The sequence below is a fragment of the Phocoena phocoena genome, chromosome 1, assembly GCF_963924675.1.
Source record: "Phocoena phocoena chromosome 1, mPhoPho1.1, whole genome shotgun sequence".
Lineage (NCBI taxonomy): Eukaryota > Metazoa > Chordata > Mammalia > Artiodactyla > Phocoenidae > Phocoena > Phocoena phocoena.
In genome coordinates this window covers 128,123,385-128,149,256 of record NC_089219.1, presented here as the reverse complement: position 1 = coordinate 128,149,256, position 25,872 = coordinate 128,123,385, and the positions used below count along the sequence as shown (strand labels likewise).

General features: G+C 40.0%; 1 protein-coding gene across 1 annotated transcript; it reads right to left on the bottom strand.

Moving 5' to 3' along the window:
- Positions 1-76: 76 nt before the first annotated feature.
- FMO1 (flavin containing dimethylaniline monoxygenase 1) lies at positions 77-24,156 on the bottom strand. Its single transcript, XM_065882521.1, is given in 9 exon segments — positions 77-420; positions 1,963-2,034; positions 2,551-2,906; positions 4,615-4,809; positions 7,798-7,915; positions 7,918-7,950; positions 11,206-11,368; positions 14,175-14,363; positions 24,022-24,156. Coding segments are annotated over 9 exon segments (1,602 nt in total). The 5' UTR covers positions 24,154-24,156.
- Between the last annotated feature and the right edge of the window lie 1,716 nt (positions 24,157-25,872).

Here is a 25,872-nt window from a genome sequence, read left to right as displayed (position 1 = left end):
TGCTGTTGCAATGGGGGAACCAAAGCACTGTCCATCTACGCTGTGCATTTGACAATCCATTTAGGTAATCTTTGATTTATAGGAAAATCAGGAAAATGGCCAAAAGCAAAGCTAGAAAGCTGAAGAGTTTAAGTAAGCTTATAAAGGGAGAAGGGGATTCTTGTACAACTCTAGTTTTTGTGACCTTGAATGTTTGGTTCCACAGGGTCATGATAGCATTTCTGGCTCCTTCCCATTTCCCTGAGCCGGTCAAACGGAACTGGTATGGTGTGCATGGGCCGAAGAAGATGGTCAAAGCCAGGAGTGGATCTGTCAGGAGCAGAGAGAACAGGTTGGGCTTTGCATCGATATAGGTCAGGAGTTCATCTATGCATGGGATATAATGGGATTGTAAAGCTTTGCAGTAACACAAGCCAAACCTTTATAAAAGGAAGATTGGGATAAAGGGGAAGACAAAAAGATTAAATAACGATAACCTTAGAGCAAGTAAAAGTGCCAGAAGTAAACAATGATGGTACAAAATTTGGACTGGCTTCTATATTCTTCCCGCCATGCCCATAGCTGTCTAATGGTCTTACAGTATTATTTAAATACAAGGTGGATTCCTTGAAAATATACTCTGTACATATGGTGCTCCAAATGCTGATAATGGATCTCATATTACTTTAGTTCTGTTGTCAAATGATTAGCAATTTCTAGAAAAAAAGATTTTATATGATTTTACTATTCCTAAATCTTTCTAGAACTCAATTATTGCTTGATTTGTATAATGTGAAAACCCACAAAAATCTTAGGGTGGAATTCCCTGTAATGCTGGTATTAATCCCTAATATCATTGACTGACCTATGTGACAGAAGCTTTTACATCACATAGTTCTAATTAATGATTTATGTTATACTGGAATTCCATAATGGATATCAGTTCGTATCCCAGGTTGAGGATGAAGAAGAGACCCCTAAAGTGCTTTTGGTATTTAGCACTTTGACAAGGGTAGAACAACACTGAAATTTGGAAATACATATGAATGAGAAAAGTGATGTTTCTTAAATGCAGTGATTTTAAAACTTTTTTATTCTGCCGCAGAGACCCTTTTTTTTAAAGTGAAAATTTATATCAAAGTCTGAAACAGATAAACGGTAAAACAGATAAAACCAGAGATGTTTTAGGATTAGGAGTCGGGAAGGGGCAAGTCTCCCTCTTCGCTGGCCATCTCCCTTCCATTATCCCTGGCCCTTGGTGGTAGCCAAAGAGCAGAGCACAAGTGGAGACCTCTCCTCTAGAGAAGGTGTCAACAAGCTTATTATGCAAAAGGTTCTAGATGGTAAATACTTAAGGCTTTGAGGGCCATATTAGGGTCTCTACCTCAACTATTCAACTCTGCTGTTGTAATGCGAAAGCAGCCTTAGACAATTTGTAAATTAATGAGTGTGGCTGTGTTCTAATAATACTTTACTTATGTCACCGTGATTTGAATTTCATATAATTTCAAAATATCAAAAAATCTTCTTTCCAATGATTTAAAATTGTAAACGAGAAAAATAGATGGTCCTGCACTAGAGTAGTCATCTGAATAAAAACAATAGAGCTGAACACAGATTTTTTGAAATGAATGAATGAGCAGAACTTTCTGGTGTCAGAGCGGATAAACACAACAGCTTGCCTGCTGATTATGGATAAAGGTATAAAATAGTATCTGGTAGATGAGGATTAATTATATTTTGGTTTAGAATCTAAACTCCACGTGGTGCTAGATGACCATGGTCTAAAGTGATAGTCTGGGACATTAAAACCTCAATTTCCCTTTCTCTTCTCTTTCCTTAAACAGGCCTAGTTTTTTTTTTTTTTTCTTCTCTAAATCTCAGGTGCTTCTTTTTTCTCCAATGTAACTCTCACCTTTCTTTGCTATTGCATTACCAGTTTTCGTTATGATTCAAAAAGAATGCATAGTACTTAGCTTACCCACTGGGCTTGTTTTTTTTTTCTTGCATTAACTTTCTCTATCATGACGCTCGATGGTGGTAATTTATTAACACCTGTAAAGCAAAACAAGTAAAAAGTGCAATTTAACTTCAGGTTTCAGTGGTTACTTAGCAGGTAAAGATACTTTACCACGGATCATATTTTATTTTTAGTACCCAGCTAGTCATCTGTTCTTCTGGCAGAAATACTAGCAGCCTAAGTGGATGGCTGTGGTGATAAAGCCATCAGCTGAAGAGATAAGTGTCAGAACATCTCACTACTCATTTGACGTGACAGACCCTCACAACTGGCTTGACTGGATTTTGTCATTCAATTGATTGAACTTTTTAATTTTAATTGAACCAGTTGATTCAGGCAAAATAACAGGTAGACACAGCTGATATTTTTTGATCCATGATTTATCTTTTGTGCTGGTCACGACACAAATTCACTGTGATAGTGTAATTTGGTGAACAATAGATGACTTTGCGTTGTTTTAGATAGAACCTGGGGAAGGCCTCGAAATTTCCAGTATCCAAAATAATATGGCAAACTGAACATATACATCCTGCTATTGCTCATGCACTTGCCTTTCAGGACCTGAACAGCCCATCGAGCTTGCATTTCCCCTGTGGTTATCATGGAACCCAAGGGTTTGATGAGGCCAATAACAGCCAAGGTTGGCTTTTGCAGATGTGCAGGGAAGTTGTACTTGTACAGTGATGCTTGGCCGTCTTCAACTTTCACCACAGTCTCATGGAGGAAGGGGAAAGCAAAGGTGTATCCAGTGGCAAAGACAGTGATATCAATGGGCTCTTCCTTTGGGGTGTTGTTAAATACAACAGAGTTTTCCTTCACCTCCTTTACGCTTGCCTTGATGAGCACTTTCCCAGTGATGATACGGCCTGGGAGCTCATTACTTAGCACAGGCTCTCTTAGTTCTGTCCTAGACATAAACACGGATGGGGAAGAGACCTGCCAGGGACCAGTCAGCCAGCCCTCTCTCCTCCTTCCCTTCTTCTCATTCTGGGACTCTCCCCTCCATTAGGCAGGAGGTGCCAGTCTTGGGAGAAGTTATCTCTGTGGGATCATGAATGACCAAGAAGGATGATGGGATATGCTTACCATTTATTAGAGTTTAGAAGCCTGAGGAGAAAGCGACCAGAGCTTTCTCTAGCTCCTGCTTCTCTTATTGAATTTCAGCATTCAGCTATCACTGTCACTTTAGAGAGAGCTGAATGCTGAAGGACCACAAGGGAGACTGGGGACTTCTATATCTGCTGAGAACTGCCGGAAACGCTCTCCTCCTAGGAAGCAACTATACAAGGGAAACATGCATGTGTTTAAAAGGAATAAGGGCAGAATTATCTTTTTCTGCCTATGCTTTTGGAATCACAAAACAAACACTTAGCAAGATGATTTTAAGTAAGCCGAGCCATTTTTGGCTTATGGTGAAGAATGCACAGAAAGAGACAATATGAGAAAATGGAAGGAGCTTTGGAGCAGGAGGTAGTAAGGGTGGCCTTGTGTCCAAATGTTTATACTTAGAGCTTGGGAAAGTCATTGGGTCCCTGTAGGCTTTCTTTTATGCGTCTGTAAAATAGGGACACTAACATTTGCCATCCTTAGTTCATTGGGTGGGATGAAGAACATATGAAATAGTATATATTTTAGAACTTCGGAAATGATAAAAGATTAGCTAAATCTGAGAGAGAAGAGATTACAATTCCTCAGGCTCCTTTTATATATTCTAGGGTTTATGGGATTAAATAAAATTCTTTATAGCTGCCATTCAGGCTGTCATTCTAAAACTTATGGTAGAAAAAGCTCTGGTGAAAAGAGTTAAACCCCTAAGAGGCCTGGAGTTAAGAAATAGAAGAGGGTAGAAATAAAAAAGGAAGGAAAAAATGCAGGGAGAGAGCAAGGTATACGAGAGAAAGATGAAGAGAACCAGAGGAATGAAGTACATGTAGTAGGAAGGGGGCTGCCTGCATATCACTTGTGGCTTGGGTACCACCTGATCCCTGCTGGTGCAGAGTGGAATCTGGAGGAAGATCAGACAGGATCTCCAGGCTGTGGTGCCACCCTGGTAATGGAATGTCATTGTACAGATTCAATGAATGAGAAAGTAAAACCGTTGGTTCTTGTTAATGGGATAAGTCATAGGTTGTAACTGAAAGGACAAGACTGAAACCAAGGTCATCTTGACAAGGAGAAGGCACTGCCCTTAGAGAGACATGGGGAAGGATTCAATTTTTCCAACACAGGCAAGTGTTTTGCTTTTGTCAGAAGATTCATAGACAAATTATTCCCTTTTGATTGCTGCAGCTGAGGTTTATGTAACTTGCCAAGGTCACAGAGCCCACTTAGTACTAAATGAGCTCCGGCAAGTGACTGAACTTCCCTAAGCCTTAGCATACCCACCATGAAAGGGAGATTATACTACTTACTTTAAAGGGCTGTTGACAATTGTGTATTACATAATTTCACTTACCAAGCAGTCAAAAACAGTTAGCTGTTATGATTAAGTAATTTGTATGAAATTTTCCTTCACCTTCAGTCATGTTGTCACATTATTGCCTGGTTTGGATATGCCACTGGAAAGATCGAGGCCCCTTCTCCCTAATAGCTCTCAGCAGACACTCCATATTTACGTGTCTTCTGGTATTAAGCCATAATTTTCACGATTGAACCAGCTGTTCATCCTTCTTGCTATCAACCAATTCACAACTGGAGTTGGGAGAGCATTTCTGAACATGTTCTGAAATCACATCACGAGCACCATGTCCCATGGGTAGCCTGAGTCAAAGACCTGGCTGATCACCCACGCCCAGGGGTGTTCAGTAACTCTAGTAAATGGTAAGCATATCCCATCATCCTTCTTGGTCATTCATGATCCCACAGAAGTAACTTCTCCCAAGACTGGCACCTCCTCCCTAATGGAGGGGAGAGTCCCAGAATGAAAAGAAGGGAAGGAGGAGGGAGGGCTGGCTGACTGGTCCCTGGTGCTGAGGAACACCTGGAAGCAATCAAACAGGTCACCCAGTTTGACACAGTGAACAGGGCTGGCTCTGTCAGAGATTCGAGAAGTTTTGTGAATTGACAGGCACCGAAAAGTCGGCCACCCTCAAAATACATCCCTGACAAGACATTTTTTGCTCCTCTAACCCCCACTTTAAAGTTATTCTTTTGAGATAATGGTTTGAATATCTAAGGTATTAAAATGCCTTAGAACATATTATTGAGCACTTTTTATCTGTCAGGCTCAGTGCTAGACACCATGGTGAATTATGTATTGACGTTGGCAGTAGTGAGTTTAGAATCTCATGTGAGAAGACAGTGAACAGGTGATAACAACTTTGTATGCTAATAATTGTAAACGAGAACAGGGCATGGATGGAATTGAAAGTTGCCTGCAAAGGGTTTTGACACAAACCATTGTTAGAACTGACAGTAAAATTCAGTAATACAACTAGTTTTGGTGGTTTTTTTTTGTTTGTTTTTGTTCTTTTGACAGATTATCTGGCTACTTGAGTTTACCTGCTGACCGAGTTCACTAAGCTAATAGTTCTGGTACCTATACAATAAGGAGTTGTCTGTATAACTGTTCAAAAATAAAAAAAAAATTAGTCAAAAATCTGTTGCTTTGCAGATACAAAACAACTGATTTAATATGTGGTTTTTCTCCCAACAAACTGGGGCATCCACAGCTGTGGGGTGACCACAGCTGCAGTGTTAGTGTTTTTTTTTTTGTTGTTGTTGTTTGTTTTTTTGCGGTACACGGGCCTCTCACTGTTGTGGCCTCTCCCCCATTGCGGAGCACAGGCTCCGGACGCACAGGCTCAGCGGCCATGGCTCACGGGCCCAGCCGCTCTGTGGCATGTGGGATCTTCCCGGACTGGGGCACGAACCCGTGTCCCCTGCATCAGCAGGCGGATTCTCAACCACTGCGACACCAGCAAAGCCCCAGTGTTAGTGTTTTTATTATACATCTGTTTGACCTTATAACATGATGGAGCAGTATGGTGGCAAGAACTATGAGCACATCAGTGATTCTGACATTAGACATATCTGCACCTTCCTCTCTTTGTCATGATGCAGAATCGGATATGGCATTTCGGTAGATATGAATTATATCCTGAAGCAAGGGGAGTTTCTTTGTCGATATAGAAATGATGTGTGCCGAAGCATGTTTTCAGATTGAAGAAATTTCCAGTGGTTAGAGAAATAGAAATAGTAATATGTTACCCACATGTGGTGGTCATCATGGATAGGCCTGTGTTAATTTTTGCTTCAGAACTTCCTTTCACTTCCTTTAGGATAACTCCACCAAATTGCTGTCTTTTCAAGTCAATCAATTAGTCAATCAATCAATCAATCGAGTTCCTTTTTGAAAATTCCAGAAGGGAACACACTCCCAATTCTTTTTCTTCAGAGCTATTTCTACTCTTGCAATTATTGATCTAATGATTTATATTTATTTATTTGATATCTGTTTTCCCCATGAGTATATGCTCTGTGATAGAGGGAATCTTTTTTGATTGTTCTGTTTTCCAGTGTATCCCCCATGCCTGGCATAACATTCGGTATAGTGGAATTCAACAACTAATATTGATTTGTTGGCTGAGTGGCTCTCAATGAGTTTATAGCATAGCTGGAAAGAAAATACATACCATAAAAGGTAATTAGCAATACTAAGAATTAAAAGTGCTGACCGAGGAGTGTAAATTACAATTATTACATAAATTCATACTAGCGAGAGATCATTTTGTCTTGGGTTGAGGTATCTGGGAATGTAAATTAAATTGTAATAAAAGAGAAAAGGGCACTGCAGAAGGGAGGGGTATGGTGTGAACAAGGAGGAAATTAGAGACTTGGGAACTGGAAAGGGCACAGAGTAGACCTGTCAGCGTGCAGTTGATGATCATGTGGGAAAATAGTGTGGGATAAAGTTAAAATGGAAGATTTGGACCAGATTATGGAGACCCCTATAATGCAGGGCTGATACATCTGCAAATTGTAATTTTTATTTTTTTAGGTAAGAGGGAGTTAGTTTTTTTTAACATGAGTGTCATAATGAGAGCAGTCTTTTCAGAGGATTTGCTTGGTGTTGGTTGGGGGGTCTGGATGGATTGTCATGTGTAGGGGGATGGACTGGGGTAGGAGTGCAGGGACTCGGTAGAATTAGGAGCTGGGGCTTTGAATGGAAGAGACTAGGATTTGAGGACTGGCTCTGCCACCTGCTGGTAGTATGCCTTTAGGCGGGTTATTTAACTTCTCTAAGTCTCAGTTTCTTCATCTGTAGTCAAGGATACTAGTACCTACTTTGTGGCTTGTTTTGATAATTGGTTGAGGTAATGCAGTGAAGTATTTAGTGCCATTTTTGGCACAGAGTAAGCAAGCCCAATAAATATTGACTATTTCCATAATTATTATTAGGAGGACAACGCAATAGACTCAGTGGGAGGTGGTATGGACCTGATGAGGGTGGTGGCAATCAATAAGGAAAGGAAGGAGCAAATGGGAGATCTTAGCAAGAAAAATTGCCAGAATTTTCTGACCTATGGGACTGAGTAAGAAACAGATGTCCCCTGTAGCTCTTTTTGACTGGGAAAATGACAAAAATAGGAAGTCAGAGAAGTTGGATTTGGAAGAAAAATGACACCTGGAATTCACAGTAACATTTATGAACATTCAAGAAAAAAATACCTAAAAAAATATGTTTAGTGTATGTGTGTGTGTGTTTTAGGAATTTTTTTCCTTTCATCAGTTATCATGGTGTCAAATACTGTTTGCCTGAGGCATGTGTCTTAAGATAAAGCTCCTCATTAGGTAACATCAAGAATGATACCTTCTTTGCCACGTGGCTGGCCTCCATAGCAATGTCTGTGCCAGAATTCCCCATTCCAATCACAAGAACTCTCTTGTCTCTAAATATATCTGGATGTTTATACAGCTAAGAAAATACTGGCCTTTAACAGTATTTATACCTATAGAAAAAAAAAGAAGTCAAATAGAAAATTTATAAGACTAGTGAATGAAACATACATGTTATTCAGTTAATAACATCCTTTTGACAGATGATTTAGGTTGTTTTCATAGCATACTCAATTTTAAGAAAATCTGAAACATGAATACATAATTATACAAGGTACAGAAATTAATGGGTGATTATTTATTTAAAGGAAGTACTTCATCTCACTAGATAGGCCTCTAGTTTTACTTACTAGATGATTACTAAGTTAAAATATCATGGCACTATAAAAAAATTTTCCCCCCAAACCATTGTGGAGTTCAAGGTTTTGGAGCATAAGCCGCCCATTATCCTTGCTTTGCCCTGCAATAAACCTTTCTCTAATTAAAAAAAAAAAATCATGGCATAAAGACTTATTAAGCTAAAGTGTAAGAAGTCATTACCTTTCAAAGTTTGACAGAAATAAATGGGACAGAAATATTCTATTTACTAATATTTGATCTATATAGAACTTTTCACAAGCAAGGAGCAAGAGCAGAGAAGTTAAAGGGAACTATGAGTCAGTGCTTCCACTCTATTCAGCAAGCTTTCTTGGATACCTGTTATGTTCCTGTCACTGTGCTAGATGACCTGGGAAATAAATAAAAATATGGTCCCTATTCGAAAAGATCCTTGTGGGTTCATCTTGGTGACTGACAGTAACTCAAGCTGGGTTTGCTGAGTCAGCCAGAGTTGGCTCAGAGAAAAAGGGATTCTGTTAGTTACACTGGGATTAGAGCTGCTGTTCCAGCTAGATATCTCAAACAGTTGATGCCAAATCTCATTGAAACATCAGATGTTTGGAGAGTTTTGGAAAATACTCAAGGTTGTGTAACACAATCAAAAGTAATATGTCTTGTACAAAGAAACTTTTTTTTTTTTTTTAAGAAAATGTGATAAGACATCTAGATTCTCAGGGGGTGAGTATGGATGCTGTGGCACATAGCCTTACCAAGGCCTAGTAGCTCTTTACTTCATCTTAAATCATTAGAAATCTAACATGAATCTCAGTTAGAACCCAACCACAATCTAGATCATTTAGAATTTATAAATGACGCAACCAAGTTTAAATATTAACTCAGCACAGGGACCCAATCTGGATCCAAGAACTGCCAGGAAGGGAGAGCCGGACAAGTTTAATGAGAATAATAGAATTATCCCTGAATGTTAGATTATCTTAGATTCTCACTGGATCAGGCTGTTTTGGACCACAAATGGACAAAAATGAGACTCTGTAGCTGAGTCTTCTACCAGGCTAATACTTTCCCCACTTATAGTACAGGAGAACAGAGCAAGAACTTTTATTAGGTGAAGTGGTTGTGTTAGTAAACACAGCTGAATGTATATGGTATCTGAATTAATAAAATTAGTTACCTTGGGAAGTTATATATTTATTCCAGCTGTAATACCTATTATTTTTACTAAGACATTTTGGAACACCTTTTATGGAATTGCCTCCAGAACTCATGACATGTACTTTCGAATAACTTCAATGAATTTAATTTTTGTAATGGTTAACAACTACCCTAGGGAGTATGTACAGACCAAGCAAGTCTGCTGTGGGGCAGAGAGGGAGATGGTGAGATTTGGAGGACTCCATTTCAAGTCTAAAGTCATGAAATTTTAGTGCTCAGAGGCTCCTTAACAATAATTTAGCCACGGATTTTAAGTGAGCAATTGCTAGTGGCTGGTAAGATGGATATCGAGAAGGACGGCAAGTACTGTAGAGTTCTTTTTGCTTGATTTGTGATGTATGCTATTGGGTAATGTGGTCCAAACCCCTCAGTTTCTAGGAAAGAAAACCGAGGCTTAGAAAGGTTAAGTGGAAAGCCCAAGATTATATAGCTTGTTAATTGTATAGCCTAGAATGTATACCTCCAGGGTCCCAAGCTCATCCTATTTAAACTGAGTACATTGACTCCATTGCTTTCAAGGTATGTTTTATCCTAATCTGACCTGACTTGAGTAACATCTGGGGGACAGATCCAGGATCATTGGAGGTACATGAGTTTGTTGTAAAATGAGTATTGCTATCACTCCAGGTCATATGTAGCTGTGATTCCTTCACTGGACTCCTATAAAACCCTTTTCATTCTTTTCATGCAGGCTATGTGTTGTCTTATCCGCCTCTGTATTCTTAGCATCTTGTGCAATATACTGTAGGTGCCGAATGAATGCGGTGTACTCTCTATGTCATGAAAGTTTCCGGATTCTTGGCGTGATCCTGTACCAGGTACTCCTTCCTGGGAGTCTGGAGTACCTTGCCTGCTCAGGGATTTTTCTCTGTAGGCAAGAAAAGGGTCAGGTGGTAAGAGTTCATTGTTGAATGTGTTCAAAAAGAGGCTGTTGAGTCTTTCTCAGGGACGGTGAAGAGTTTTCTGCACCAGGAAGAAGACTGAACTGCATTCCAATTCAATGATTATAGTCTATGGCAGTTTTCAGGACATGCTTTATTTTAACTTGACCTGACTTGAGTAACCTCTGGGTGCAGACAAAGGATCATCAGAGGTACGTGGGTTAACTGTGAACCAAGCCTTGGGGTCACCACAAGTCATATTTAGATGATTCAGAGAAAAATTTCCTAAAGTTTTAACTTTTTGAATCCTTTACTGCAGATGAAATAAACCAAACCATTGAATTTTCTATTCCCTCTGAGTTGTAATCCAATAGAAATTTGACATAGATTACCATGAATCATGTTACAAAAGCCAGATAAAGAAACTGAGACATAAAGATGTCTTAACTTGCCTTCTGAGGCTCATGCCCCTACTGACTATTAATCCAGTGCCATAAACCTCTGATCTAGGTAATTGCTATGACTCATAGAAACAAACAAAAATTAAGTTACTTTTTCCTTTATTCACTGATTGATCTCTGCGGCCTCTATACTCATCTTTGTCAATGCACCACTGCTGAGGCTCACAACTTGTCTAGGCCTCCCAAGTCTTAGAAGACTTTCTGAGTGCTGCCAGTCACTTAGGGAGGGACATTGAACTTTAGTGAAGCATAAAACTGCTTAGTAGTTATTCATTCTGCTCTTTGGTACTCATAAGTTGTTTGAAACAGATGAAAGCCAAAAACTGGCCAGATAGTGCTGGTTAGGGAAAAAACCCTCTTACCTCACAACTTAACTGTTTAATGGAGGAATCAATAGGAATTTATTTCCAGACCAATCCAGTGTAAGGATGGCTCTCATGAGACAAACTAAGGTCAGTTGCAGAAAAGCGTATACCTGGAAAGGAGTCCAGTGGCAAATATGGGTTAGTAAGAAAACTAGTGCAGACCATGACAGCGTCAAAGATGGCTGACTCTTGCTTCCCTTCATGCAGAGTGACTACCTCCCATTGGCCGGTAACAGAAAAATCTGGGCGTTTTGTTACACTGGAGACTTTAGTCTGAAAAAAGAATCATAGACATGGTTAATAGTTTTCAAGGTTCCAGTAAGGGCCGCTGGCTGACGTGCCAATTGACATTTCAAGTGTTCTAGAGAACAGATGAAACATAATTAGTAAGCATAACCCTAGAAATCAAATTGGACTATCAGATTGATCATAATTTCCCGGATGGAAGTATTCTAAGCTTTGAGTTGTAGAGGGGTATTTAAGAGGTGGTGTGGTCCAGAATTTTTAAGTGATTTCCTCAAATTCTCACAGTGAGTGATAGAACCAAGATTATGACTTAGGTCTTTCTATGTTTTAAAAATTATTTTTCTGTTATGTATAGTTCTCATATACAACAGTTCCTTTACAACAGCTCCTTTAATAGAAACATGGATAATATTGAATATATAATTGAAAATATAAATTTGGTCCCAAGTATCTTAGTTTATGAAAGGTCTTATAGACTATGATGTTGAAGTTTTCCCAGATCTAGAGAACTACTGAAAAGTGCTAACTTTATGGCTGAATTTGTTGGGAGTTGTCTAAATTTCAAATACAGTTGATTCTTGAACAATATGGGTTTGAACTGCGGAGGTCCACTTATATGTAGATTTTAAAAAATAGTAAATATTACAATACAACAGGATTTGTAATTGGTTGAATCTGTGGATGCGGAACTGTGGATACAGAGGCACCTGGGAAATGGAGGAAATGGGAATTTTCCACTGTACAGAGTTGGCGCCTCTAAACCCCCGTGTTGCTCCAGGGTCAACTGTGGTCTATTTTTGTTCTCATGGAGTACGTGTATATCCATGGGTACTAGATTCTGATTCAGAAAATATATAAAAGAAATTTACAAGTCAAGTTTAAAAGCATAAATGAGCCACTGACCAAGAGACTTTGCTGCCTTGCTTTCCTCTTCAGTTTTCAAAGAAGACAGACTTCTCAAGTCCCTCCTAATGGTTCACTGTCTCGTTTATAATATTTGAAGTGCTTCTTGGGTTCTACATTTGTATTAGCAATTGTCTTTTTAAAATATAAACTTTCAGTTAAATAAAAAATCTTTCAAAATAAATTTATTTTTATCTTGAAAATAATGTGTTCATCATTGAAAATTTGGAATGTATAGAGAGGAAGGAAAAACAAAACCTCTTACAGACAGCTGCTTGTGTGTACTTTCTTAAGACTGGTGAACATCTAGTTTTTTAAAGTTATTTTAAAACAGGCTTGGGAAACAGGTAGTAAAGGAAATGCTTCAGATTCAGAAATTCTGATGCATTAAATATATTTTTTGTGGACTATATCCATTGATTATGGTAGTGTTTTATTTTTATTCTGTCCCTTGGAAAATAAGGAAGTGGGGTGAAATATTCTTTGGACAACTGGAGTACTTTTATTTTTCTCCAGTTTTATTGAGATATAACTGACATATAACACCATATAAGTTTAAAGTGTACAACCTAATGATTTGACATATGTGTATATTGTAAAATGATTACCACAATAAGTTTAGTTAACATTCATCACTCCACATAGTTATCATTTTATTTTTTGTGATAAGAGCGTTTAAGATCTACTCTCTTAGCAACTTTCAAATATACAATACAGTACTGTTAACTATAGTTACTATAGTGTATATTACATCCCCAGAATTCATTTATCTTATAACTGGAAGTCTATTACTTTTGACTACCTTCACCCATTTCCCTTCGCCATCCTCCATCTACTTCAGGCAGCCATCAATCTGTTCTCTGTTTCTATGAGTTTGTTTGGTTTTTTTTTTTTGATTCTACATATAAGTGAGATCATACAGAATTTGCCTTTCTCTGTCTGACTTATTCCACTTAGCATAATGCCCTCAAGGTTCATCCATGTGTTTGCAAGAGACAGGATTTTCTTCTTTATTTACCATGGCTGAATAATATTCCATTGTCCTATCTATCTATCTATCCATCATCTATCACATTTTCTTTATCCATTTATCCATCAGTTGTTTCCATGGCTTGGCCATTGTAAATAATGCTGTAATAAACATGGAGGTGCAGATATCTCTTCGAGATAGTGACTTCATTTTGATCAGGAGTACTTTTAAGGTTGTGAATGTGAATCTTATATGGTACTTGTTTTGGTCAATCTTTCCATTCATGTTACTTTCTCTGTGTAATTCTCCAAGAATTCCTTACTATCCCCATCTCTGATAGGGAGGGTAATAGAAGGGAAACACATGGATTTTCATGTGTTTCTTGCAGAGGAAGGAAAAAAGGAAGAAAGAAAGAGGAGAAAGAGGATATATTTTTTTGCCTTTGTCCTTCTATCTACCTCCTGTCTCTGTCCTCTGAAATGGGAAGGGAGGTGGGTATGGCCAATGAGAAAATATCAAAGATTTTTCTATTCCCTAAGATACCTAGAAAAGATTTCCTTCAAATAGTGACATTCTTTTGTGTATAGGCCAGTGCACCCATCCATTCATATAAAGGGATAGTAAAAAGAGAGTACCCAGGAGCTGACAGGAAGTTCTCAATGTCCCTGTGTATAGGCATTTGGCCCAAACTGAAAATCTGGTTTGACAATTTTAAGGTCCATTTGGATACTTGGTTGTAAGCATTGCAAACTAAAAGTTTATACATACGAATCCTTAGACAAAGCATCTCCAGATTTACTTAGGGTGATTGTAAGTAAAAGGGGAAAAGGAATCCAGCCTGGTGTCAGCAATCTTGCCAGTTCATTATCTGATCTACAGAACCTAGGGTAGAGAGAGATAATAGAAAATAGGTAGGAAACACTTCCTGACTACTAACTGATGTTTTGTGCCTTTCTTAACCTTGAATTGAATGCATTTCAGAAGGTTGAACTGGTTTGCATACATTTTGAGATATTCCAGGAATACAGAATTTGGCACATAGTTTGGATAATTTTCTGGGAATGGAAAGTCTGGGTAACAAGACATCTCCTTGCAGCTGTTGGAAACCACAGACTTGTAGAGGCTGGCTCTGCCTTCTTCAACATGTTCCTGTACAAACAGTGCATGCACATGAGTGTGTATGCATGTGTGCATGTGCATGCACACACATGAAATGGATGTTAATTTTTAGACGTTGAACCATACAATTTACATATGCTACCTGCTTTCTAATGGAATTTGCTATCCTTACTTGAAAGATGATGAATATTGGACCCCACTATGAATATCATAATCAGAATTACAATTTCATTTATTACATGCTAACAAACCTGGGATAAACTCACCTGTCCGGATTCACACAGCATCACTGCAAAATACAGGAGAATATGGAAATACACCAGAGCCAGGAAGTAGTATCTAGATGATGAACGATTGCTTTGGTTTCATGAGGTATTGTTGAAAGGATTATGGAGAAAGGGGGTTCAGATTATGAAGGATTTTGTATCTGAAGTCAAGGAATTTGAATTTCATAGAAATTCATGGAAGTGATTCATATTTAATTTTGAAAAGATAATTCTGGTTCTACAAACGATAACTTAGAGGGATCTGGAAAGGAAGGAAATGAGGCTAGTTAAGAACCTGAAACACAAATCCGTGCGATTGCCAATGAGAGCCTGAGCAAAGGCAGTGGCAGTTGAAACTGAGAGAGATGGGATTTGTTAGGTAGCAGAAAGGTAGAATGCATAGGATTGTGAAATTGTTTGGATTTAAGGTTTGGGAGAGGAAGCAGGTCAAAGGTTTCCAGATTGGACAACTGTGAGCATGGCAAAACACTAAACAATTTCCCACTCCAGTTTTGACTTGGGTAACTAGCAAATAGCAACATCTCAGACAACTACTACAAGGTTGAATAGTGGGCAGTTTTAGTTATTCATTTAGGTATGTACATTGCCTCTGTCTTTTAGATGTATTATAAAGAATTGTTCTAATTTCATTGGGAAAGTCCTTAGTATTTTAATATTGTTTACCATCTTGTATATGTATAGTTCTTTTTTCCTGTGAAACAAAAATTATTTTATTTGTGTGAACAAGTAGAAACGTGAACTTAAACCTCACATATGGAGAGGACTTTGTTCCCTCAAAAGGTTTGAGTCTAGATCTGCATGAAATATGTAGTGATAACAAAATAATATTATAAACATACCTTTGTAGTTTGAATTGATACCGATCTCATCAACTGATGAGTTCACCTTATCTTTCTTATTTGTGACTCCACATCTGACAGTCCCATTTATCCAGAATAAATCTAGAAAACTGGAATCTAAATGGCTTCTGAGAAAGATGACTGTTTAAATCCTGATCTTTCATTCTGTAGGAAGATCTAAAGCAGTGTTACTCAAAGATGTAGGGACTTCCCTGGTGGCGCAGTGGTTAAGACTCTGAGCTCCCCATGCAGGGGGCCTCTGTTTGATCCCTGGTCAGGGAACTAGATCCCACATACATGCCACAACTACAACTAAGAGTTCACATGTCTCAACTAAGACCCAGCACAACCAAATTAAAAAAAAAGAAAAAAAGCAAAGATGTAGTCAGCAGAGCCAGACAAATATGAACTTTTTATAGAACCAGTCTATGACAATATAAGTACAGAAGGTGAGAGTAAGCATCTAGAAACTTTTATAGCTATAATTTGACATCGCTCATTATCCAGGCATGTGGACTCCTTCATGATAAACGGGACATAGATCAGTCTTGGTTTTGTCTAAGTCATGTGATGAGTTGTGTGGGATTTGAACTGAGTACTAGTAATGCGGGTAAGACTACATTACAGCGTACGACTTTTTTAAAAAATTAATTTAAAAAAATTATTTATTTATGGCTGTGTGGGTCTTCGTTGCTGCATGTGGCCTTTCTCTAGTTGCGGTGAGTGGGCTTCTCATTGTGGTGGTTTCTCTTGTTGTAGAACACGGGCTCTAGGTGCATGGGCTTCAGTAGTTGTGGCACATGGGCTCAGTAGTTGTGGCTCGTGGGCTCTAGAGCACAGGGTCAGCAGTTGTGATACATGGGCTTAGTTGCTCCGTGGCACGTGGGATCTTACGGACCAGGGCTCAAACCCATGTCCCCTGCATTGGCAGGCGGATTCTTAACCACTGCACCACCAGGGAAGTCCCCAACGTGTAACATTTTAAGGTTAGTTTGAAAACTGTTTTCCAAAAGTTCATAAAAGCTATAATTATTTTCTTTCATTGAAAGATAATTGATATTCGCTTATAATTTTACAGAATAAATGATCAGAACTGACTACTGTTAAAGGACTGAAGTTAAATTTTAAAAATACAGCATTACTTGCTTCATTTTGGATAGCAGTTAAAAAAATGAATACCCTGAGCTTGCTGAGGTTTCTTTAAAATCTTTTCTTCCATTCCATTCTCATATTCTGTGAGCCTCATTTCTCTACTATGTGTGTTGTTAAGCAAAATTTAGAAACAGTTTAGATATATGTTATCTCTTGGGAGGAGTGCTCTTATCCAGCCAGCCCGGATTAGATAAAATGACAAACAAGAAGCAAGCTTAATTATCACATTATAAACCTTACGTATTAATATGTACAATGTGTAGTGAAAGTGTGCCTACAGGTGTTTAATATGGAGAACTGATATTTCACACATATGGTTTTGTTTAGCAAAAAGCTACGAGTGTAATAGTGATTCTCTATAGTAATTGCCTTGTGCACACTTTCAAAGAAGTTTAAATTTATGTTTTGAAATTTTTCTTTGTTTCATTTTCACCTTTCTAATAGTTCATTTTATTATATTTTACAAATATGATTGTCTGTAATTTCTTGGAAATTAAAACAAACCTGATTCTTCTCCACAGTTTGAGAAGCACAGCTCTCTAGATTTGTCCTTCTAAATCTTGTTAAGAATTGCTCGGAGAATCTTATTAACATGTAGATGCTGACTTAGTAGGTCTGGGTGAGCCTGAGATTCTGTATTTCTCACAAGCTCCCATGCAGATGCTGCTGGGTCACGGACCACGCTTTGAATAACAAGACTTTAGAGCTGTCTTGCCGATAGGAATGTGATGCAGGCCACACGTGCACTTTAAAAATTTCCAATAGCCACATTAAAAAAGGTAAAAAGGGGCTTCCCTGCTGGCGCAGTGGTTGAGAGTCCGCCTGCCGATGCAGGGGACACAGGTTCGTGCCCCGGTCTGGGAGGATCCCACATGCCGCGGAGCAGCTGGGCCCGTGAGCCATGGCCGCTGAGCCTGTGCGTCCGGAGCCTGTGCTCCGCCAACGGGAGAGGCCACAACAGTGAGACGCCCGCATACCGCAAAAAAAAAAAAAAAAAAAAAAAAAAAAAAAAAAGGTAAAAAGGAACAGATGAAATTAATTTTAATGGTGTATTTTATTTTACTCAATATATCCAAAATTTTATAGTTTCAACGTGTAATCAATATAAAAATTATTAATGACGTATTAAAACATTTTTCTTATATTAAGTCTTCTAAATCTAGTATATATTTTACACATCTGAATCCAAATGCTAAATTTTCACTTGAAAAAGTGGATTTACATACCCAAATTATTAACAAATACACTTAAAAATTCTCCAATAACTGAATTAAGTATTGGTTTTAAAATTAAAATGAATTAAAACTAAATTAAATAAAAAATTCAGTTCCTTAGTCATATCAACTGCATTCCACAGTTACATGTGGCTGGTGGCTACCTTATTGGACAACACAGATTTAGAACATCCTTAAACTTGAAGCCAGGTATTAGAACTAAATTTAGTGCTGGTTTGGTGTAGTTAAAAGTGATCAAGTTTCCTCTGGGTTATAGGAAAAAGAGAATGGGAATAGCTCTAAAGAGCTGTAATATTGAGAAGTTGAGAGCAAACAGAAGGGGAAGAAACTATAGTAAAAGGAGAAAAACATCAGTTACAAACATTCTCCGGTCAGTTTGTGTATGACCAAAGCTCCCTCACTTTTCTCTGGCATCTGAGAGCATCACATTGTAAATAATACTTTGTTAAAAGCACCAATTTCTAGTTAACAACAATAAAAGGCTAAATTTGGAATACATACTGTTAGAAGGGGGGTAGAGATGTGCATAATATCATGTTGTAAAGATTTCCATAAAAGTAGTTCAAAAAAATTTAAAACATTTTATAATGGCATGTTTAAAAATCAAAGAGTAGTAGAGACTCATTGGAATTGGATAAGTCAGGGAACCATGGGGACCTTAAAACAAATGAACCCACAAACAAAAATAGAAAAGAAAGAAAACAACAACTCTGCTGTGCAAAATTTTGGAAAATAATTGTAAAGGCAGGAAGAAGAAAACCTTCCAGGAAACACTGAAGCCTAATGTGAAGTAATGTATCACAGATGCCAGCTGAGGAGAAACTGTAGCTTAGTATGGAAACCTGGCCTTTAGGATGGAATCCAACAGCACTTTGCTCTGTCTCTCTTTCCTCCCACTGATTGTTTCTCCTGGTAAAATACAAGGTCTGGAGTGTTTCAGATATATACAGAGAGTACGAGTCCATGCCACTCCTGAATGGGGTTTGCAGGTCCTAAGCCCTCCCCTCCAGTGTTTGCCTCAGTGAACAAACTGCCCCAGTGATTCTCAGGCCCTGCTGGGACCCCCGGCTGCAGGCACTCTTGTCATTGTCTCTGTGTGTGTGCCAATTACCCTCTCTGTGGCAGTCTGCATGTGGAAGCACATTTTTCCTGAGAATTGATGGGGGCACTTAGGGGAAAGGTTTTTGTCTTGAAGGTAAAACTGAATGAGAGGGGAAGGGAGATGGATTGTACAGAGGGGAAAAATAATAAAGGCAAGAATGGAGGGGTTTCTGCCTTCCTGGTCCACTTGGTCCTGCAATACAATGGGAAAGACGTCATATTCACTAGAATACTTCATGGGATTCCATGGACAGTCCAGGATTTGCCTGCCTTTATTCCTGAGCTGTGGCATAGACTCTGGAAATGCATGGAGTATAGTTCTTGTCAGCACAGACCACGGAGTCAGACAGCCTGGGTTCATATTCAAGCTCTACATTTTTAGCTGGGTGACCTTGGGAATTTTCTTAACCTCTCTGTGTCTCAGTTCCCTCTTCTATAAATAGGAATAACAATACTACATAACCCCTAGGATAAAATGAAATGATAGTTCTAATGCATTTAGAATAGTGCCTGGTAAGCTCTCAAAAAATGTTAACTGTTATTTGTAATATTCTTCTTCTAAAATTACCGTGGAAATTTACTTTCTCAAGCTTTGTGTCCTCCAGAGAGGATTATAGGCAACGGGAAGAAACCTTTGTCAGGTCAGAGGTTTCTCCTTTCTCATTTAAAAAATAGATATAAAATGATAATAAAAGTCACTCCTATATAGATACATAGAGACATTCTCTCAATGCACTACATTCACAGCTCTTGTTCTTTTTTTTTTGGCTGCGTTGGGTCTTCGTTGCTGTGTGCAGGCTTTCTCTAGTTGTGGCGAGTGGGGACTACTTTTCATCGCGGTGCACGGGCTTCTCATTGTGGTGGCTTCCCTTGTTGTGGAGCCCGGGCTCTAGGCACGTGGGCTTCAGTAGTTGCAGCACGCAGGGCTTAGTAGTTGTGGCGCACGGGCTTTGTTGCTCCGTGGCATGTGGGATCTTCCTGGACCAGGGCTCGAACCCATGTCCCCTGCATTGGCAGGTGGATTCTTAGCCACTGTGCCACCAGGGAAGTTCAGCTCTTGTTCTTAAGAACAATTACTTCCTTCTTTTCTTCTCCTTTGAACAGCCGGAACACATTTTACTTTGTCACTTCCTCTCCCTATGGAGAGTCAGACTGTCTACAATCTGTCCAGAGTCTGTAGATCTGTTTTCAGATCTACAGCACAGGGGAACTGTGGAAACCTCAGAGGAGATTTGAGGAACCCCCAAGAGGTTAGGGGCCTGTCAGGTGTATCCCCTCCAAGATAATATGAATTCAATAAATGTTTGTTTAATATATGAATAAAAGGAAACCTACTAAGATTACTGAACTTTTAGAAATAAGACTTTTAAGAAGAAGTAAAATGGTACCCAATTAACAAATCATTTCAGCCCCTGTAAGAATCAGGCTTAACGTGCCTAAAGAAGAAATAGCTGAAGAATTCCTTAGTGATTTAAGGGGGTGAAGTATTACACTTCATCATTGCCCTCACTGAATCTAAAAATATGTGGTGCATGAGGCACATAGTAGGTGCTCAATAAATGTGGAATAAGTGAAAGGTTACATGTGCAGAAGAAAAGACCTCGATGCGCGTAAGGAAGCACGTCATTCCAGGGAGGGTTATTGTTACAGAGATGTGATGGGTGAAGCAGAATGTGTTTCTATCAGCGTAGTATAATTACTTCTAGAGGATGTCAGTGTGGTTCTACATTAAGGCTATTTCTCAAGCCTCCTTCCTATACTAAAATTCTCTAAGAGTAATATTAGTTATGAGTGACAGAACAATTCCTGACATTTTATTTCTTCAAGTATTCCTCTACAATCGAGATAATCAGCCAATATCATTACTGTTTGTTCTAAGCCTCCCTTTCCTCTCAAGAGCCTGAGAGAGCTGGTTGTGGAACAGATGTTCCACACTTAACCTCCTGCTGCCACTTGAGTTGGTGGTCACAGGTGGGTTCTTTATCAATGTATCTCTTTTCTTTTTAAACGATGCCAACCCCTCCCCCGCCCCAATGAAGGATGGACTTTCTTTTCCATTGCAACCTTTGTCTGCTTCCTCTCATTTTAAGACTGTGGTCTGGAAGAGGCCAGAGTTATGCCCGTGTGAGTATCGAATTAAGTGCAGTAGTTTATAATCTCTGTAATGTTGGGGGAATCTCTCTATTTGTAAATGGAAACCTTCTCTGTATGTGTTTTATTGGGTTTCTGCAGTTTGCCTGTCTATTTTTGCATGATGGCCCCTTTCACCCAGGACAGGCACTAAGGATCCCCCTTGTACATTTTCTGGTAAGCACAGCCCTTGCCCGAGCAGACTCTGTAATTCTGCAGGTTTTGAATGGGCCACTTGCTTTGATTGCAAAGACACCTCTAACAGTCTTTCGTGGTGTGTGTGTGCATGCGTGCATGTGTGTGTGTTTGTGTGTGTGTATCTGCAGGGGTAGAAGGGGGAAGGGATGTCTCTAGAAAGACCCAGGAGAGTCATAGCATTTTAGATCTGGAAGTCCCCTTTAAGGTCACTTAGTTTAGAGATTTTCAGTCAGGCTTTAGAGGAATCTCAAGGTAGTACAGAGGTGCCTTAAAGAGGCTGCTGTGTCAAGAGAGGGCTGCTGAATGAAGGTGGCGATGGTTTTCCCTACCTCCCAGGACCTAGTAATTTAGCTCTTATCTATTTTTTAAACTAACTCTGCGTTCTTACTTTACAGATGAGGTAATGGGGACTGAAACAAGTTGTTAACTGGGTACCATTTTACTTAGGCTACTGCTGGGTCACCCTCTTTCTCATCCTTTTGATGTCCTATCACGTGCCTCACAAGGGCCTCTATTTTTCTTTTTCCTTCCCCTTCTGTCTCTGAGAAAAGTGTGTCTCTCCACTTTTCTGAGGCAAATCCTTCCACTTGGGCCTGCAATTCCACTTCTTCCTTTTTTTGCCAGGATCTTGTCTCAATTTGGGCTTACATATTCAATCATTTCCTATCATCCAGATATTTTCTCTTTACCTGTAAACATATATGGGTCTTCCTATCATGCAAACAAAACAAACACAACAACAGAAAGACATCTTAACTCTGCTCATCATCCATTGCTTTCTAAATTGAGTACGAATCCCTTGCCCAAACATTCAGCCACTGTCCTCCCCTTTCATTATTTCTCTTACAAGCACCACACACACCAATAAGCTCTTTTTATTTTCCAAGCATGCCCACTACTTTTTCTTTACGGTTTCTTCCCTGGCATCTGCCACTCAATCTCATTTGCCTGTTGAAATCCTTCAAAGTCCACCACACACCATCTCCTCCATGAAGCCTTTCTTGGCTTCCCTCAAGTGAATGTAATCCTGACCTCATTTAAATACCCATAGCATCGTTTCTGACTTACAAGATCCTGCCCTTTTCCCATCAGACTGACAGCTCCCTGAGGCAGGATGACTGTTTCTCATTTTTGTGTCCGTCACAGCTCTTTGTGCATAGGTGTTTGACCTGCCCAATCACACAGCCAGTTGGGCACAGCTGTATCTAGAACTCATTTCTCTTGATTCTTACATTAATAGTTTTTGTGTGTGTGTGTGTGTTAATAATTGGGTATCTGTGATTTATATTAGGAGCATTTTTGTCTGGTATGCCAAGGTCTCTGGGCTTACTTTTTGCTTTGATTGAGATTACTTTAACCAAGTAACTCTACTCTGGCAGTTTTATCCTGGAAGCTAACCCTCAACCCCAATGGAGTAGTAGTACTTATCTGGAATACTGTGTTAAGAAGGATTCTGAGGCTCATTAGGGGAAGGGTATAGTGTTTGATTAGCAATGTTTTCAATGGGCATGAGAGGCTAGAGTTATGGCATTTGTGTCAGGTTTCTGCTCCCCTTTCGGAATGTATGTGGTTTGAATCATGGGAACAGATGTTCTCTTTTCCCTAGGCCCCTTGGGGAGGACTCTGTGCATTGACGGTCACATTTGGTGGTTGGACACATTTCAAGATATGCAGTTCTTCTTTATGTGAGCTAAGCTGGTCTATGCTGGGACTGAACTAGGAACCTTGGCCTCTCTGGAGCTTTGCTCACTGACTTAGAAAATAATTACTTTATTCCTGTTCCAAGTTCTACCCTTCTATAATAAGGGAATGCTAAGTGTTGCTTTCTCTCAGTCTCTTAGGACTCTGAGGCCAGGATATCTGACACCTTGCTCCTTTTCATTCTTCCTGACTGCTTTCTCCTTAGCACATTTAAAGCTCACGGGATATGTTCCTGCTCTCCTGAGAAGAAGGGAAAATAGGAGGTTTGGGGAGATCTGATGCAAATGACCCCCTGGCTGAGCCGTGGAGCTCACAGGGTTTCAGTGGCCTCCAGCAGGGCCCCTGTGGTTTCCCTGGACCCCAGGCCAGTCAAGGGTGGTCTTTATAGTTGCCTTTCCTCCTACCTCACCCCTTTTCCCTCTCCAATGCATACTGTAGTCCTGAGAATATTATTATTTTTTTTGCTCAGGCAACAAAAAAGTCTCCAGACTCCTCACATCCTTCACTTCTGATTGTTCTTGACATGGATTGGAATTGCCTGGACAACAAGACCTTGAGTACAGGACTCATCCTACACTGAGTCTTGTGTCGCTTTACTTCAGATAGAGCAGAGCTGGAAAAAGAAGCATGTATAAGCAGCTCAGACTTTCAGGCAGAGGCAGAAATTCCTGTGCTGTGTTTATACCATTGCCCCCAACACTCGAGTCTCTTGCTTCTGACCCCCAGGTTCTGCTCCTGCCCTGCTTGTCCTGAGTTTTCCTGGCTTGTCCCAGCCACTCCATCCTCTTCTACCCTTCATAGGCATCTTTATTCCTCTTGGCCCCGGATGAAGTTTGCAAGGTGGCTGATGCACCTCCCACCCAAATTCAGGCTATTCCCTGCTTATTTTTTTAAATCATTTTCAATGGCCCTTTCTGTCCTCCTGTTCAGCAGATGTTCTGGCGCCTATGGGCGCCAGCCCTTGTGGAAGAAATTCAATCTCTTTTTGCGCCAGTCCAGCCCTTTTCCAACGGACACACAACAAAGCTGTCGAAGCCCCACTTACGGTGAATCTCCACAGCCCCCCAAGGTCGTCGCTCCTCTCGAAGCAGGTGGGCTCTAGTCCTTCTTCCCGACAGCGCTTGATGGAGGCCAGGCCACTGACCCCAGCTCCTACAGTTGCAACTCGCTTGGCCATGCTCTCCCGCGTGGGGACAATGAAGCAGAACCTTTTATTCACAAGTGAAAGCCCCACCCCATCCTTGGCTGCTCTAGCAAATCAGGAAAAAGAATTTGAAAGATTAAGGGATTTGCTCCATTCGAATCCTCTGTAGCTGGTTTCTGGTGTTGTGAATGTGAGAAGAGAAGTGTCCAGGTCACTGGTTTAACCCTGTGCTTGGTATGTTCCCACCCCCTCACTCGGAGCTGGTTCTAAATTATAGTACGACTGTTGTCAAGACTATAGCTTTTGGCAGAGTGGCTGAAATCGGATCCTTTAGTGGATGGAGTTTTGCATTCGGGACTGTGCTGCTACCTCTAGCCTCCCTCCACTCCCCGTAGAGTGGAACAGAGCAGCAGACCAGGAAATGATCACCTTGTCAAACATGGTGTTTCATAAACATGTGAAGCTGAAGCTCAGATCGGTGTAGTGTCGTGACACAAGGCCTCACAGCAGCTGGTGGAGCGGAGTTGGGATGAGGAACGAAGACACCACGACCACCACAGGTGCTGCTGCAGCACTGCCCAGGCCAGTCCCAGCCCCTAGCATCCTGCCAGGGCTCCGGCTGTGCTGTCCATCCTTCTACCTGCTGCCAATGCCTGGTCACCAGTGGAAGAGAGAGGGTGTGTGGTGGAAACGTAGGCATGGAGAATCATCCCTCCTCTCTCCATCGGATCCTGATTCACTTCTAGGAAGCCATTGTGTCATCATTGAGGGAGGATTGTCTGCTCCTGGCCATGAGTTAACATGAATTTGTGAGAATGCTGAGAGGCAATAGAGTGTATTGGTTAAGCGACCAGACTCTGGACCAGATTCCCTAGGTTAAAGCTCAGTTCTGTCAGTTACCTCTCTGTGATCTTGGGCAAGTTATTTAACTCCTCTGTGCATTATAAAAATGGAGAAAATAGTAGGAGTTTCCTTGCAGTGTTTTGTGAGAATCAAGTGAATCAACACATGACAGTTGGCTTAGCAGTGCTCCTGGCACTTAGAAAATGCTCAATAAATAGAAGCTATTGTTAACTATAAAAACATTTCCCCAAATTGGCTTCCTCTTCTGCCTTTCCCATCATTGAGCCTCTGATCTTTTAATTCCTGTAGCACTTAGGTCAATATGTACACCTTTAACACTATACCATGTGATTTTAGGTGTTGTTCTCAAATATTTTTTTTGTGAAAAATTTTCTCTCCCCAAGTTAGTAAGTTTTTAAACCACATGGGTCACAGAGTAGATGCAAAAGCTACCCCAAAGACATTTTTTCCCTGAACATTTGCATTTTCTTGTTTCACAGATGAGCTGTCTCCACAAAACTGAATATACATCTTTTGATTTTCAGGATTGGGAAACAGAGAAGTAGTTTGACTATAGAGACTTCATCTGCTTTGTTCTCTGCTGTGGCCCCAGTGTCTAGGGCTGCACTTGGAACATAATGTAACTGATGCTCAACACCCATAAATATTTCTTGAATGAAATGAAAAGGTTCGTTTTTTTCAGGTGTCATGTAAAGGTATTATAGAGTCATGTGCTTCCCTGTGGCAACTGGATCTTACTTACTAGGGAAAAGCTAGTAGCCTCCCTTTGTGAGAAGTTATGCTCTGGATCCTGGTAGAATTGCCTTGGGCTCCTTTGTAAAAGAGGATATCTGTACTGACTCTTACTCCAAAGGCCTGATGCAGTACCGTATATATTTGCCTTTAAAC